The sequence below is a fragment of the Amblyomma maculatum genome, chromosome 4, assembly GCF_055883805.1.
Source record: "Amblyomma maculatum isolate TAMU_Amacu chromosome 4, ASM5588380v1, whole genome shotgun sequence".
NCBI lineage: Eukaryota > Metazoa > Arthropoda > Arachnida > Ixodida > Ixodidae > Amblyomma > Amblyomma maculatum.
The window spans coordinates 110,335,701-110,353,156 of NC_139347.1; the positions used below are offsets into that span (position 1 = coordinate 110,335,701).

Genomic DNA, 17,456 nt, shown 5'->3' on the forward strand with positions numbered 1-17,456 from the left:
AGACAAAACACGATTCAAAGATGTAGTCCCGACATGCCACAAATGAAATTTGAGGAAAAATGAACACCATAAAAACTGTTGCGAAAAAGAAAACAAGCAAAGCTGCTAACAAAAAAGCGAAGAAAACGCTGTTACGGGCCAATCGTTTTCTTAAATATGAATGTGTGCTGCAGATTTGATTTTGAGCAAGCTAAATAAGAGACGGTATCATGTAGGACGGACCTTGGCAAAGGACACAAGCGAAGCAGGGATAACTCAGCAAGGCGCTTCAGGCGTCAACGGTTGGAACTAAAGCGCGTGGCAATATTTACCCTGCACTTTGAGAAAGACCAGTTTGCTGATACCCGGTCCAATGCCATTGTGTGCCTCGCACAAATAGAAGCCCCGGTCGGATTCCTCTACTTCACGAATCAGCAGGCTGCCATTGATGAAATGATGGTTGCGAAAGTTGTAGTGGATGTAGGAGAAGTTCCTGGGCTGGCTTTCTGGTAAATATGAGACAGAAAAAGAGAAAGCGCCAGTCACATCCCCTCATAAATGACAATAAAGCAAGTAAACAAATATAGCCTAAATAGAGATAGTTTGTATAAAAGCCTTAATTGTGCGCAGAAACCTAGAAATGATATTGTAAGTCGAGCAGTCACGAAAAAAAAAACCTTAAATCACAATTGTAAAAAGAAATTAAGCTATGGTTCCTGTTACTATTGAAAAAATGAACAAAACATTTTTTTTATAGGAGGTATTTTACTGGTGGTGGTGAGGAATGTATTGGTTGACACAAATACATGCACACACACACACACACACACACACACACACACACACACACACACACACACACACACACACACACACACACACACACACACACACACACACACACACACACACACACACACACACACACACACACACACACACACACACACACACACACACACACACACACACACACACACACACACACACACACACACACACACACACACACACACACACACACACACACACACACACACACACACACACACACACACACACACACACACACACACACACACACACACACACACACACACACACACACACGTGAGCGCACGCACAGCTGCACACATGCATACAAAATCTACGACGACCTAAGTTTAGAAGGAATTTTGGGAGTTATCGGGTTTTATTCCAGCATAACTGCGCAAAATTTTTGAAAAGGAAATCTCAAACTGGCCTACAAAACAAACTAAGCGTGGCGAATCATGAAGCAATCCTGAAGGCTATCCCAGATTATTAATGTCAAGCACAAGGGTTTCAGGGAAGCACACAAAGCCGCTGGTGCATAGACAACATGGACGTTTCTCTTTCGCCCACTCTTTCGTCAGTTAGCCTTAGAACCCCCCAATGAAGTAAACATACACAAATTTATGTGCATCTCCAGTATTAAATGCTAGTGGTATATTATGTGACTATCGCTCTGAGTTTATTTATAGGTACTTACATTTTAGAGCGCCTGTTTGCTCTGTGCCTTATTAGGTCACACAACGTTATAATCTGACCTGCTCTGCATTGTTCAATTATTGCCGTCGAGTGCCACAAAAACAGGCTGCATTTGCAATGTATTTTTGACAATTAAATTCTCCAAATATAAATCTCTTGTGGCTAGTATAAAATGGGGGTTTACGCATTGTTCGTTATTAAGGTGAAAGCTTTATATGCTTCACGATACGGGAAATCTGTGACTAGAAGTTATACTCAAAACTTGTCTATTAAAAGCGATCTCATGTAACAAGCTTGAGGGGGCGATGTGTTATTGCGGAACGTGATGAAGCTAATGAGGTGCGTAGTATCTGGCAACAAGTAATTGATGACGTCTCCGCTTCATGTGACGTAGTCACATCACAAAATAAATACAAAAATGAAATAATCAATGCATCAAAGCAAAAGAAAAGAAAAAAATCAACAACAAAATAGAAAGAAAACCTAAGTAAAATGAAGATACCGCGTCATAGGTCGCACACGGTCACACAGCACACGAATGCCTTGCTTCTCGCCTCCATCGAAAAGTGGTCGCCGAGGCCTAGATTCGATCCCGCAGTTGGAAGAAAGAGTCGTAAATGCTAGCCTTATTCTAATCCTCGGCACTTATGTGGGACCTCTGAGAACCTATAATGCATCGTCGAGTTAAAGATCAGGGATGCACTCTATTCATGATGCAATAATTATGGAGAACACACACATACACACGCACCCACACATGCAAGGATGCATACCAGGTTATTGTTGAGGTCACAAAAAAGGGAACTTTATTTCAAAAGAAAATGATCTTTCTGTGCAAGTGAATTTGGAAGATATCTAATAAGGCAAGAGAGATATTTACAAATAATTATTGCAGAAGTAAAACACAATTGAAAGCTACCTTGTTCAAGGCTTTCGTATTTTAAAGTAGGACTGAAGCCAATCAGAAATGGAGGACATAATACAGCAACAATAAATTCTCACACCTGTATTCGAATAAAGCTATTTCGACCTAAAACGTGAGTATCGACTTACTTTGTCCTTTCTTCCATGTCACAGCAGGGGTAGGATAACCATCTGATGAACAGTGCAAGAAGACTGAGCCGCCCAATACGACGGATGCATTTAAGGGCTCCGTCTTCCAACGAGGACTCACTACGGAATAAAATATAAAGACACAAGATCCTATTAGAACGTAAAAACTGTTGAAAATCCTATAAGGGCAGAATAAACCACACAAAAGCTTAAACCAGGACCACGAAGGCTTTGTTATCTAGCTGGTTTTGGTACATTCGCAAGAGAAGAAAACCATATTACAGTGAGAGTTACCCACATATGGGTGTCCAGGCGCCATACGGCGAAGTTCGGGGATAAATGTACTTAACGCAACAATGAATTTATTCGAATACTTTGAAGTAAAAATTTCTAGTACTCCATGTCGTCCAAGGCCAACTTTTGCGAGCATTTGATCTTGACCGCAGTGTAGCGTGCGGAGCCGGCGGTGCTCTTTTTCTTCGTTTACTTCCCAAAATCGCCACGGAGAGGCGCAGTTGCACGCGCCCGCCCGGCTGTCCCAGTGGGATACTCTGTGACTAGGAGAAGGTATTAAACAGTTTCTTCACATCGCACTTGCCGGTTTTGTGACTGTACTAGATAGCGGGTAGAAGACGGTATGATAAGAATTGCTTTCCCGGCAGTTTCTTGTCCTAATTCGACTTGGATGAGGCGCGCTTCGGACCGAGTGCATCAACTCTTCGGCAGCGGCGTCACGCCGCGTCCGTTGATCTAGCAGATTTTTCGCTCTATATATTTAAGTTCAGAAGCGTTAAACCTAGCAAATTTTTAAAGATGATTTTTGACTGCGTAAATCAATCTCCTTTGTGTCATTCGCTGTGTATGCGTTTTGGAATCCTGCAATAATAGCCCTTTTTTTTTTAATTGTGCGGAGTCACACAGTGTATATGTGATCACGCGAGATGACGGTCGCTTCCTTCAAAGCATCGTTGCGGGCCACAAGTCCGCATATCAAAGCAAAGCGGAGCAATGTAGAGTGATCGAGATTGATTTGCGCACTTCGCCTCAGTGCGCGGTCATGGTTGGACGGAATGGCGGTTTGCAGTAACAGGCGTTGGTACCATGCGCAGATGGGCGACCTTGCCCAGCCAAGGCAAAAGCCCGTATGTTTTAACAATAGTAATAGTCTACTAGGTTCCTCTGTTCAGGATTCTATTTGGCGTTGTTTAAAACCTATACCCATGAGCCCTTATCTCACACGCACACTACACCCAATGACCACCACCACTGGGCTGGCGCGAGGAAACAACAGGCAAACTAGAGATTGATACGGCTTTACGCTCGCGCGATATAGTTTCGGTGCATGACACTACACAGGGTGAAATCAAAGGTACAGTTAAAGACGGCTCATCGTTCACGCTCTTTGAGCGTCGCATTTGTTACGCGTATTACGCATATACGTCCACTGTGTGTTGTGTAAGTTGATATTTTGCTCATTCAGCAGGAATACTTCGTAGTTCTATCAAGCCTCAATGACGCAAAGATCAACTGATAATTACATCGAGATATCCGTGATTTTCGATATCAACCATCTTTGACTCGCATGTGTATTTAAGTATTTCCTTCGTTAACTGTCAATCAATGTTCCGCGCCAAATGCTTGCATTTCGAAGGCGGAATTCAAGACTTTTTCCTCTAGCAGTACACTGAGATATACATAAAACTTATTGAACCTTTATACTGTTGCGTTCTCATTGAATTCAGAAAGGATGAAAAGGTGGCTTGGTGTGGCTTGTGTCAAATTAAAGGACCAATTTAAATACTGCAAAGCTATGACACCCTAGCGACGCTTAAATTAGAGCACTACACTGGAGGTTTTATGGTCTTACCGTGGGCAACTTGTCAGTTTAGTCGTCGAAATTTTGCTCACCGTGGACGACGAGCTCCACGGTGCGGTTGACAGAGGCCGCGTCATTCGAAACGAAGCACACGTAGCGTCCTCTGTCGACGAAACGCACGCGACCAAACTTGATGATGGACGAGTCGTCGGTGGACTCGATGATGCGTTCCCCATGAGAGGCAATGCTGAGACCGTTCTTGAGCCAGCGGAAACGCAGTGGGGGGTCACCCTTGGATACCGAACACATGAGCCGGGACCGGGTGCCTTCTTCCACTTTAATGACGTCCGGGAAGAAGTGGTCGTCAATAACAGGTGCCACTGAGTGATTAATGATCAGAATAAGAATGATTTAAATACAGCTTGTGTTGCATGTTGTGTGCATTAGAATATGCTAAGGTATCTGAATAAAACTTACCCAACATATTGTTGTAAAGTGTGTGGCGGAGAATGCCGCCGGTGTTTTAAACGAAATGAAAAAAAAAAAAGATATTTACGCAGCAAAGTTGAAATGAAATAAGGACCAAAAATTGACAGTTGTACAAGTCTTTCAGCGTTCATATTCCACTGCAAAGAGGCAGTTTTGCACTTTTGCATTCCTCATCGATCAGGGAGACCGCTAGTACTTTTTTATACCTTGGGATCACTATTAACAAGCATGCATTTAAATAGCCGTAGTGTTACAAGGTATCAAATACACTTAAAGGCTCGTTATCTTTTCCCTCACATTTTTGAAACATTAAAATGCGTTTTCTTCCGACTCTACAGACATGCCATTCACAAGTGCCCGTCTCTATTATTATTTTTGCATTTAAATTACAAGTAATGAATTGCCACATCAAAAGGTCACAGCTCCGCACCTTCAGCGGCAAGATATCCTATGGCTTAACACCTCCAAAGAGCGTCAGCACTAAGTTCATCGCAAAGACAAGCAACAGGCTGGGTATCTAGAGCACGTTGTTTTGTGCTTCATGAGGGCATCACCTTGTGCTGTGGTATGCTATTTCTTGAAAATGTACTCTCTATGTAAAGAAAAGCCAAGAAACTAGCGAATCATGCCCTGCACAAGCGAGACGCCAGGGTAGGTACCGATGCCGACATTGTAGAAGAAACAAAATGACAATAAAATGATGAAATAAGATGTAGGTTCAACATTCTTTACATTTTTGCACAATTCAGGCTTTAAGATTTTTGCACTAAATGATTAACTTTTCTTGTAATATTACCTGTTGTTCTTGTTTACTGAATGATCATTAATTGGTACCTATTGCTATACCTTGCAGTCGTTATTTTGAAAGATACAAAATTGTCTCTGGTAACTCCTAGTGATTTTATTTTCTGTTGAAATATTAATCAATTCATTGGGCAGTTGTGCGTTGTAAAAACAAGTATTTCTGCAATATTTGTTTTGCCAGTGTATTGTCTGGTACCAGCTTTCTTCATCGGGGTTATCTAATCTATGCAAAGCATTTGATATTGTTTTGAGATTGTATATGAGTCATCGTATATTGCCTTGTTGTTGGTTTTATGGGTCCCGTTAAGATGTAAGTAATAGCTTTTATTTAGCCTGTAAGCCCGCCAGAACTTTTATGGGAAATTAATGTAATGAAACAAATAATTTTATTTGTAGAGGGATCTGCTCCGTGACCCAAGATACCAGTTGAAATTTTATTTCCATCACAGCATGATGTATAAAGGGATCAGAAAATGGTACAACTAAACTTTACATGGTTTCTTTATATGCTCTATAATAGGCACCAGTAAGTACAGTATAGTGCCATTGATGATCGGTTGCGGTCTCCCTTCCAATTACTCATTTCTCGGTTCTGATTTTAGCGTTAAAGATTTGTGTGATTGCGAAGCTCTTGTGGGATACTCACCGACAACCGAGACGTACGTTGAGCCGCTAGCAGCCAGGCCTGTTCGTCCAATCACGGCGCACGTGTACTCTCCTTCATCGACTGACTTCTGGGCCTGCTGAATAATGAGGCGACCTGTGGTATCCACCGACTGGCGGTAGTTGACAGGAAGCACCATACCGGCTGCAAACAAAGCAGTTTAATTTACGTTGCAGTAAGAAAATGGCGCTTTAGCCAACCTCCCATCATTACCTACTTTAGAGCACTAATTCGCTTTGCGTAGGCAACATCCATGTATATTTGACAAGTGTAAACAATGTTACTATAATTTATTTTCTAAAATTCGGTGGGTTATTCAAGGGACAAATTTATTGTTCAGAGCCAGAATAATGCACCAAGCGCCCGTTAGGTTTCATAACAAAAATCATGCGATGTACATGAGCAAGAGAAATTAGGACCCCACATTGGCAGCTTGTACAGAAAGCGGAATCCGTATACAATTATCGCATTAAATACCTCGGTACCCACTAAAGTCTTTTTTTACATTTGCGGCCAAAATCATTGCAACAACATGGAAGGCAAACAAAGCGTGCGAGAAACTTGCAGCCGGCAACTCTGAGAGAAAATGGATAACTTCGCTGTGACATTGTGGAGAGAAACAAGGAGAACGTCGGCACTTTTCATCACCGTTTCCAGCGTTAGAACTTTTCTTTCCAGCGCGCCTGTTTCCTTCCGACATGAGAAAAGTTTGTTTTCCCAGGGCAGTCTAGATAAGCCGGAAATAAAGCGTTGACTCGGTGTGCGCAGGGTAAAGCGGAAGTGGCAAACAAGAGAATGAAAGGAACAGATTGTTAGATAAACCAGACTGCGGACAAATAAACGAAGCAGTAATGAAGGCTCCAGCGGCGAACGTTGCGAGCGGTGATGACAGCGGAGGGGCGGCTTTCCCCGGCTGTCGTAAACCGTTTACAGGGTACCGGAAATTTATACTTGCACTCGGCTGACAAATTGTGAGCGTAATATAGATGAACCACTTGCCTCTTGATGGTGGTGACGTATCGTTGTTTTTTTTTTTTTTTTTCGCGAGGAGTGTAATATAGAGAATAGAAACAGAGGGGAGCGGATGGTCAGAGGTGCACATGCAACCACCGGCGGGGTTAAAGTCTCACCGCTTCCGCACCCGATGCCTACATGGCCACACTGCTTAGAAAGAACAATATGCTCACTCACAAACCCTAGGAGACAGCCGTTACTCAAAATAAGAAAAATAAAATAGGACGGAAAACTAAATGAGGTACCTCTCCAAATATACATGGCTGAAAAACACCAATTATGCGAGAGTGAAATAGTGGCTGTTGTACGAGAGGAAAGCAGTATGAGGCGATTTCTACTTCTGGCACACAAAAGAAAATACGAGTAAAAGAATAAAAGACGGCAGTCAGGGGACAAGAGAAATTGCGCGAAAGCACGAGGAACTGCTGACTTCTTGCATCAAATAACATATGTCGGAATGCGGAATTTTTGTCTTGAAGTCCAAGGGAGCAACTCCACATTAGACAGTGCTAACGGCGCATGGAAGCTTCGTGCGCTATAGATGGCTCACAGCAGACATCAAACCGCTACAGTTGGGAGCGTGAATGACTGTGCGCGGACGCGCACATGTGTGCGTGTGTGTATTCGTGCATGTGTGCGTGCGTGTAAGTGTGTGTACATGCGTGTGTGTGTGTGTGTCAGTGCACGCTAAAAAAATTCCCGATGGGCGAAATCGCAGGAATCCTCCATTACGGTGTTCCTCATAAGGAACGTCGTTTTACAATACTAAACCCGATATACTACATCGAATCATGTTCTCTCCTACGTTTAAAAACGCAGCGTTAGGTACTTCGGCATATTAGGTGCCTCCATTTGTGAAAGCAGAAATTTCTCAATAAGTTAAAAAGCCGGTCGTGCTAATTTATACAGGCAATAACTAAAAAATACATCATCAGTAGTAGCACGGCGATAAAGTCAAGAATAAGAAAAAAGCGGCCCTATGACACAGGTAGCAGGTAGCAGGCGGATCATCTCAAGATGCCTCAGCTGGATACACCAAGGCCAGCTACACCGCCACCATCTCGTATAGTCTCAAACCTCTAAGTATCGTTCGTCGTTATGTATTATCAACTGGCCGAGCTCCACGTGGCGCAAGGTTTTATATAGTCTAATTGTTCATTTTTCGACTGCATTATCGTCGCAAATGGTAAAACCCACTCTGTATAAAACGTTTGAAATGACCGATGGTCGCACATCGTGCGGAGTGGTGTCATAAACTTCTCGTTGCACACAGTGATTGCATGCTAGTCAAAAGGGTTGTTTACTAAGTAGAGAAATTCGTAGTATCAATATATGCGCTTCAAATTGCATGCTTTCATATCGTGGTTCTGTCGAATGCGGCCCCCAGAAGCAGTACAAAGCCTATCAGTCTGCGTGGAATACGCTAATGCACACCGAATGCAATACCAGCAAACAGATGCAAATGCATGCCGAGTTATGGGAATACAGTGCTTCCGGATTTACACCGCGAGCAGAGAAATGTGACTTCGATAAATATCTGTGAGCTTTTTGGGTATGTGGACACTAAGAAATGAAGAAACGAAACTGCGGGCTATAATATAGTATAAATTATAGTTGGAATGACGTGAATTTTTGGAAAACGTGCTTCGGAATGAAGCCTTAGAGTATGTCCGAGCTTGGCCTCCATTTGTGACGGTACGGGAGCAAAAAATGAACAATTAGATTATATAGAAAATAATAAATTTCATGCACTGGGGCGTGTGAAACTGGAGCTATAAATCTAAACATTTAGGCAAAATGTTCCAGAGAAACATGTAACCTCAAGGAATACAGAAAGAGGTGTTCACTGTGCCTAGTTTGACTCAATAAAAAGTGCTTGGTTTGGTTGGTTTGTGGAATTGAACGTCCAAAATCGATGCTGGTTGTGAGATATACCGTAATAAATGGCCCCGGAAATTTCGAGCACATTAGATTGTTCAGGGGCACTAAGATAGCACAGAACCTGGGCGCATTGCTTTCGGCTTCCATTGAAAGGCGGCCGCTGCGGCTGGGCTTCAATCCCATATCCTTAGGCACATTGGTCGAGCTTTCTAACCCCTCCACCACCACGGCGGGGTGAGGCATAAAAAATAATGTCCGCTCCACGTAAGAGAAAGCGAATATTTTCTTTGACTACTTCTTGACTTATTACTTCGTTTCTTTCAATCAGAGCACTGCACGGGCCTTAATTCGAGGCCCGCGCCCAGTCCGATCCCCAGGAACAAAGCAGCAGCCCAGCCCTGGCGCCCGGCTTCAAGCGCGGGCGCGGCCCGAGCCCCCAACCTAATCGCTCTTATGAACCCGGCCCGGCCCGCGAAGCTCGCAGGACAACTCAGCCTGGGCCCGTTCTCACAATAACGCAAGAGGTAAATCGCTAATTACTATCAACTAATGAATATTGGCACAAAAATAAAATGTAAACGACAAAGAGGCTCAAAGCGCAAGACAATAGTTTTTTAAGGTCGGTCATGTTCGCCTGGTGGGATTTTGGACAGACAGCTCATAGATGCGCAAATATAACAGAGGAACGTGGAAATTCAAAAAGCGAAATGAAAATGGTCGTATAGACTCGAGATTCTTATTCAGTCGTATTTTACAGCCTACTACGTCTAAACATTGTGCTACCTCACAGCCAATGAAATTATACTTTTCTTAATGAACACGAGTTTACATATAAATTTCATGGCCGAAATTCTCCTCCTTCAACAGAGACCAAAAGCAAATTGACTTGCGTAGGACTGAAGCTAGGAAAGGCGCCGTCCTGGAGACTTCTAACCGTTTCGACACCGTGAGCTCCTTAACGCGCACTGACACCACACAGTGTACGCGTGCCATGCTCTTAGTCTGTGGAAACGCGGCCGCTGCACTGTTAAGATCAAGCCGAGGTATCCCAGCTCTGCATTCGAGTGCTTTAGCCAAAGAGCCACTGCGGGGAGATAATAAGTATAAATAAATATATCAATACACCGTAACTTTTTCTGACAGCTTACCATGAATTTATGTTCTTTTGTGTCGCAGGTGTAATCTAGGACGTGTACTTCTCTATTCATTAGTAAATCAAGAACTGGACATCGGGACATCAGGTACAGGCACAAGACCGCGCCCTCAAATTCAGGCACGGGCTTTCGGGCCGTCCCGACCCCGTGCAGTATTCTAGTGTGAATTATGAACAAGCATTTAGCTACAGCTGTTGAGAGAGCTTTTTTTACCACGCTGGAGGAAAATTCTTTATTTGTATCTATGGGCGTACGTAGCCAAATTAACAATCAATTGCTAGAAGTGTTCTGCTTTAGAACCGCGCTGAATAAATATGGCTTTCAAGATGTTAAAAATTTCATAGGTGTTCGATGGGTCGATCTGACGCTAAAGTTGGTTTGTTAACGTGCCATTGATCACCGCATACGTTTATTCTTTGTTGCTAGTTGCTTTAGTTTAAGCGTGTCGCGTTAGGCACGGAGCCGCGGAGGCACGAAATGCTTGCGCAGAGACAGCGCATGCCCGGTAGCTATGACACAGCTCAACACTATAGCGCTTTGTGCCGTTGTGCATGCCTGTTTCCATAGCAACGGACACCGCAATAACGTAGTCTGCCTTTTTTAAGAGCGTTCACTAATATCAAGTTCAGTTTCCAAGGTCACGTTGGTCGGATATTAATGTCAAACTGAGCGAAAAAGCAATAAAATAGATGTCACGTGATCATACTAAGGTGCGTAGCAAAAGTGAGCGCACAGTACTTCGACTGAAAGACATCCCTTTTTGTCCTTATATATGTACCAGTATATTGGCCATCAAAGCGGGACAGCTCTAAGGACAAACCTCAATTTTAATAAAGCTAGGGGCTCTCCCGTTTGACGCAGAATATTCAAGTGAGTGTCAAAAAACTGCTAATTGAAAGAGAGTTTAAAGCATTTGTGAGAGTAGGCCTGTCGACGTTTCTGTCTCGAAACCATGAATATGGCGAATTTTCGGGCGGCCATTGTGGCCGAACTGCTTGTTCCTTAGTGTTACTAATGGTGTCAAATGATCTATCTCATTGAGATGTACGCGCTTATACAATGTAATACTTCATATAACGAATAAATGTTCCGTATCGGGTTAATGTCATTGTAATTCGTAATATTAGCACCAAATTCACATGTAAAATCATAATTTGTCATAGTCATGGCTAGATATACTCAATCATGCTTGGCCATTATTATTTTGTGACTATGACTATGATTGACTAAACCCGACTGTGACTATGGCTATCACTTTCCATGACTGACCGATCCTGACTATGAATATCACTTACTATAACTATAAATACTATCACCGATGACTATGACTGTGATTCTGACTATGACTGGCAAACCATGACTACGAAGATGTCTATCCTTACACATGAGTAACTATGAATACAATTATAACTATGACTAAATATGGCTAACCATAACTATAACCAGCCATTGTCATATTTAATCATCCATGGTTAACATAGTCATGGTTAGTCATTGACTTTGTCACGGTCATATTCATGGTTAGTCATAGGCTTAATCAGCCACAATTAGGCAGTCATAGTCAAGGTGAGCCATAGTCATGGCTGTAGAGCGTGACGTCATAACAACGCAACATAAGTGTCACCACTGCATGGTATGGAATGTCTGAACAGAATAGGTGTTGCCAAAGTAACAGCGGGTGCACCACTGTATACCCAGGAGAGAATTCCGCACTTATGGAGGCTTAATTGTTCTTGAATTTTAGCACCCTGGTGATAAACTAAAGGTGGCGAACACTGATCCGCATATCATCAGTACGCAATGCATCATAGCTCAAATTGCAACAAAATGTGTTGTTTCGTTTTTATGATTTTGGTATTTACGTTAAGGTAGTAAAACAGCGGACAAAAGTTTCCGCGATAAGCATTCGCGGAAATCAGATTGATTTGCATTCAGCCATAATAGTTAAATAATCCACCAGCAGCCTCAGGAAACATGCTTGCTTTACCCGCAAGAATAGCCGACTACTGGGTACCGAGGTTGCCCAAAAGAGGTTTCCGCATTTATAAGTCGACAAGCTTTTCTCCACCATTTTACGCAATGTGTCATTGAACTTCTTTGTAGGCTAGCCTAACCAACACTAAAAGAGGAGAAGAAAGATCATTAAAGCACATAGTTTTGCCTCAGCCAAAAGTTTGCAAACTTGGAAGCCTACTGTATTAATCTTGCCTCTTATACCTGTTATGCTTCGAGAGGCGCAAGCCGATTGTCCATTTCTCATCGAAAGGAAGGAATGTGTAAATACCTATGGGTCTAAATTACAGATGCCAATTAAGTGGAAAAGTCGTAGGTTAGTGACGCACCGCCAGTAAAAAGAACCACTGGCAATGTGGTGGTCTGAACCTATCGAGGGCTACGGACACAAAACTTCGCTATCACCGAAAATTTCCGGTGGTATAGCGGGGAACTTCAGAAGTCGCTTGGGAATGTCGGAAATTGCACTGGATATTAGAAGTTCTATGGATGTGGCAGCACACAGCAATCTCAGTTGGCTCTCTATATCTGTTGGGTCTTCTTTATTCTCCTATAAATTCTATGAAAATGCGTAGACATGATATGAGACAGTTTGTGCCTTTCCCTATACTGATCTGACATGCGCGTCTCCTGCAAGGCTGCGGGAACGTAGTAGGAACAAGAATTCGCTTACCTCTCTGCCAGGCGAGAGAATCGATGGGATGACCACCGTATGGGCACCTTAGCGTTAGCTGAGTGCCGGATACGACTGTGACATTGCGCATGGGTCGGACGAAGGGCGATCCCTGCACGTCGAGCCTCGCCGAGTGCGACTCAGTCGCGATGTCGTTGCGAGCCACACAGCTGTACTCGCCGCTGTCTTCGACACGCGCCTCGGAGATGTTAAGCACAGACTCGACTACAGAGGAGCTTCTGTTGGCGCTGATCTTGAGCCGGTGCGAAGGGTAGAGGAAGTCGCCGTCGATAGCCCAGCTCACCTCGGGCGCTGGGCTACCACGCACTCGGCACAGAAGCGACACCGGGTCTCCCTTCTTCACTGACAGCGGCTGGAAGGTCTCCACCAGCTTCGGAGATATATCTGGGTAATCAACAGACGATAGATGTTACGACTTCAGTTTCAGTAATATTCAAAACGTAGATCTTCCTATTGTGGTATATTACGTGTATTTGAAAATTCAACTTCTTATTTGTAACGCAGGCAGCAGTGTGCTGGATAGGGGCATGTTGGGAGTTAAGTGGCCAATGATTTCGCGCTTAAGTCGATCCTTAAGCATTTCACCAGATTTAAGCGCGAAAAGAGCCCCTCAGAAATCCAGAACGGTCACCATCATCATCACACTGATACAAAAACCATGAAATCTGTTCTTTCGCAGGACAAAGGCTAGAATCTGTGGTAGTGGTGCAATGAGGCACATTAGAAACTCGTCCAGCTGTAGGTGTTTCGAGGAACCGATTTTATGGAGCTTCTTTCTCTGCGCCAGAAAAACTAAACAATTTATAGGAGGTACCACATTGGTTGTACTGAAAGAATTTCGCCGCATGAAATACACGTTTAATTTGTAAAGTATACATTCGCCGACGCTAAATCTGGCGGATATTACTCGTTGAAAGGACTTAATATCTTCGCACATTTCAGATAAGAACAATGGACTAGCCAGGTGATATCAAGAACGATTGACACGTAGATCTTACCCTCACACAGAAAGGTTGGTCTCCAGAATGCAAAACCGAATCCCCAGGGACTATTTTGAGTGCGACAGGGCCTCAGCGACGTGCAGCGGATGAGTTAATCTATTATGGTAACCTTTCCGGCTCCAGCATCGAAAGGCGATATATTAATGGTAACTTGAACAATATCAAACTCAACACTGTTCCGAAAGTGACTGCATGGTGTGTTATATTAAATTTTATGTTCATAAGTGCCTTAGCATGGAGTTTACAGTACGAATGTTCTTAACGGCCCGGAAAATGACAAATTTTAATGGTGAGACCACGTAAGCCCGATGCAGAAAAAAGCTTGACGTCTTTTATTATGTTACATTAAGTACCGCTGTGTGTGTTGGTGGCGAACGTTATGTCTCAGAGGTATTTGTATATAACGTCCGGTGGCAGTACCTGTGTGTTGCAAACGGGACAGAAGAATGGTTAAGAATTCAAACCATACAATAAAAACACATAATAATAATTTGAGGTGACATTATGAAGATTCAACACCCCCCCCCCCCCCACCCCCCACCCCCTGTACGCCGAACGAAGCGAACCTTCGTTTTAGTCCTCTAGTGAAACGCTGTACCCCACCCCCCCTCCTTGCACCCCCCCCCACACACACACACACTATACTCGAACTCAGAGCAGCAACGGAGGACGCTAAAAATTGGTGCCGCAGGCAGCACCCGCTCCCCCCCCCCCCCCTTTCTCGCCGTCTCTAGCCACGCGTGCCGCCAGAGCAGTATAGGGACAATAACAACGGCAAAGCAACATCCATGGAAGCGTAGGCGTGGGATCATGCTTTGAGGTCAAGCTGTCACGTGGACGTCACTGCATTAGCGTCTCCAGCCTCGCTATTGATGATGATGGCAGTTTGTGCACTTCACAAAAAAGAGCTTTGAGCTTTGACTGAAAGATATTGCTTGTTTTTTTTTTTTGTTTTTTTCACCTCCACAGTTACAGGCGATGCTGCGGCTCATCCTAGATACGGATCGTGCTAGTAATAGCAGAAATCGCTACAGTAGTGTCCTAACCAGTGGTTAAAGTCCTACCGATAGAGAGTCAGTATACGCTAGCATGTCATTACTGATCATTACTGAACGTCGCCTTTGTAACCCTACACAAATCGAAGGGAGGGCAACTGTTTTTGCTAACTGGTTGAAATGAATTTAAAGAGACGGCTTGCATCATTTCCAGCCGATATTGTGCGAGCGACTCGTTCCAAAGATCGTGTCTAAAAAGAAGCCCTATGCATATAAAAATGGAAGATCCTCTTATCATGTAGCGGGTCCCGAGTTCTGGTGCAGGTTCCTATTCTAAAGTGATTTACGAACTAGCACTAAAGTATGGCTTTAATTGCACATGCCTTCGGCATACAAGCAACAAATAAATAAATTTAAAAGGAAATTACGTGTACATTTCGCTTTATTATTTTTATATTTCTTAGCGATAAAACAGTGTATATTACAGTGGGGGCCAGTACTGTTTGACATTGCACATTGCAGTCCGATACAGAAACATTTGCTTCAGATGAACGCCTCTGGAATCATTCTTTCAGTTCACTAAACAATTGCGATGAAAGGACCGAATATAAGTCTAAGTTCAGGAAGTTGATACGAAAGAAAGCATGAATAAATAAATCTTAATGAAGGAAGCACAACGATTTAAGGAGATAAAGCCACGTTTTTGTTTCCCGAAAAGTAGGACATGGAGCCAGAAGTGAGAGCAAGGCTAAAGCTTCCATAATAGACAGTTAATGTGATGTCAAACTTAGGATACTTTCGCAAATCTGAGCTGTTAGATATTGTACTTCATGATTTTTAATGACAAATGCACGTGAAAAAAAAAAAAAAACAGTCTTATGTCCTTTAACACGGCGACCATTTGGGGTAGTTGGTGGGAATCTAACACACTGAACAAGCGAAGGGCACACAAACATAAAAAATAAGTGTACTGGACTGCACTGTCCCGTGTACATCTTTTCTTGTGTGTCTATGTATTTCGCTAATTCAATATTTTAGACTCAGGTCTTTGTTCATGAGGCAAGCTGTGCCTTCGGCACAGCTACATTTTTAATGAACGCCAATAAGGTAGTCACAAAAGATGAGCCATTGTAACTTCCTTTCTGTTCACCGAAGTGAGTTCTTAATCGCTTCATTAAATTTTGATGAGAACTTTTTTTTGTCTTGAATTATATCTGCGTGACTCGCCCACTGAGGCACATTCTACTACTTTACGGTCCAGTACTCCCCGTGATCGTGGCCCCAGTGAGAATTTTGTCGTAATATGGAAAAATATTGAACACAAGTATAAATAATTTGACAACGTCATATGTAGCGACCTGCGTAGCCAGTTTGAGCTCTTATCTTCCGATGCTTAGCCTTGAGGAAAGAAATAATGAGCACGCAAGAGTCGAGAAGAGAAAGAAAAAGTAAAAGAAACAAGAAGCAAGAGGGCTACAAGAGAAGAAAACAAGCAGATAAAAGTCGCCACGCCTGGCTGCCGGGTTCGTAAGCAACGGAAAAAAGGATAGAGCTTCGTTCCTGTCTCTACCGCTCGAACCAAGGGTGCCGTTATTTCTAACATTCTCGAAGGGAGGAGTCGTCTCAGTTCCGTCCTCTTCCTCAAATCCATGGGCTAATGGTAAAAGTGCAACCAACCGTGGTGCCCTGTGACGTCCGTCAAATCGAACTCGCTTTTTCCGTCTTCAGGGCTTGATGCTAGATCCTTAAGGTTGACGAATAATGTTTTTGTCCATTTTGTCCCTGTCTTCGACGCAAATAGTTCCGCTTGGTTCAACCCAGGGCGACAGGCTTATTAGGTTACGGGAAAAGAAAGCAGGGAGACATCATTTTTCAGATGATGACACTCCTACTCAGCGAAGAATTTTTTCCGGACCTTGTATCCGGAATCCCTCTGATAGAATGGGTTGTTGAAAAAGTAGGTGTCGTGCCGACTTCTTCAGCGTTTTAGGATTATGTGATATTTTATTCCCAAGCGAGAAAGGCATTTTTGTCGGGGGCGAGAGGATTCTCCAGCGCATTACTGCTAATAAACGGTGATATCGCATAAACGAGTCAACAGTCCGCTCCAAATTGCTACAGTACTCTCTGGAGAAGAGAACACGATGCACAGCCCCAATGTATATGCATAGATGGTAGAGCCAGCGCCTACGCTGGTAGAGCTCGTTAGCGACATAATTGAAGAACGCTTGCTCACGAAAATGTATTATACGCGAGGCGCCGGCGCGACCTGCAGCGCAATCCTCTGGCTGCGCGCCCGATAGATGGCGCCTGGTGTCAAGATTGTTTTTCTTTCAACGCGAGAGCGTTACTTTGCTATGTTCACAGATTTCTGTCCGCAGACCGCATCC

General features: G+C 43.5%; 1 protein-coding gene across 1 annotated transcript in view; it reads right to left on the minus strand.

Moving 5' to 3' along the window:
- Positions 1–17,456, minus strand: part of LOC146191940 (cell adhesion molecule Dscam1-like) — a 135,966-nt gene that overhangs the window by 39,500 nt on the left and 79,010 nt on the right. Inside the window, exons 10-14 of the mRNA XM_084600405.1 lie at positions 13,050–13,454; positions 6,297–6,458; positions 4,450–4,737; positions 2,542–2,661; positions 312–485 (exon numbers count right to left, since the gene is read on the minus strand). Coding sequence (XP_084456531.1) covers positions 312–485; positions 2,542–2,661; positions 4,450–4,737; positions 6,297–6,458; positions 13,050–13,454 — 1,149 coding nt within the window. The remainder of the gene's footprint in view (positions 1–311; positions 486–2,541; positions 2,662–4,449; positions 4,738–6,296; positions 6,459–13,049; positions 13,455–17,456) is intronic.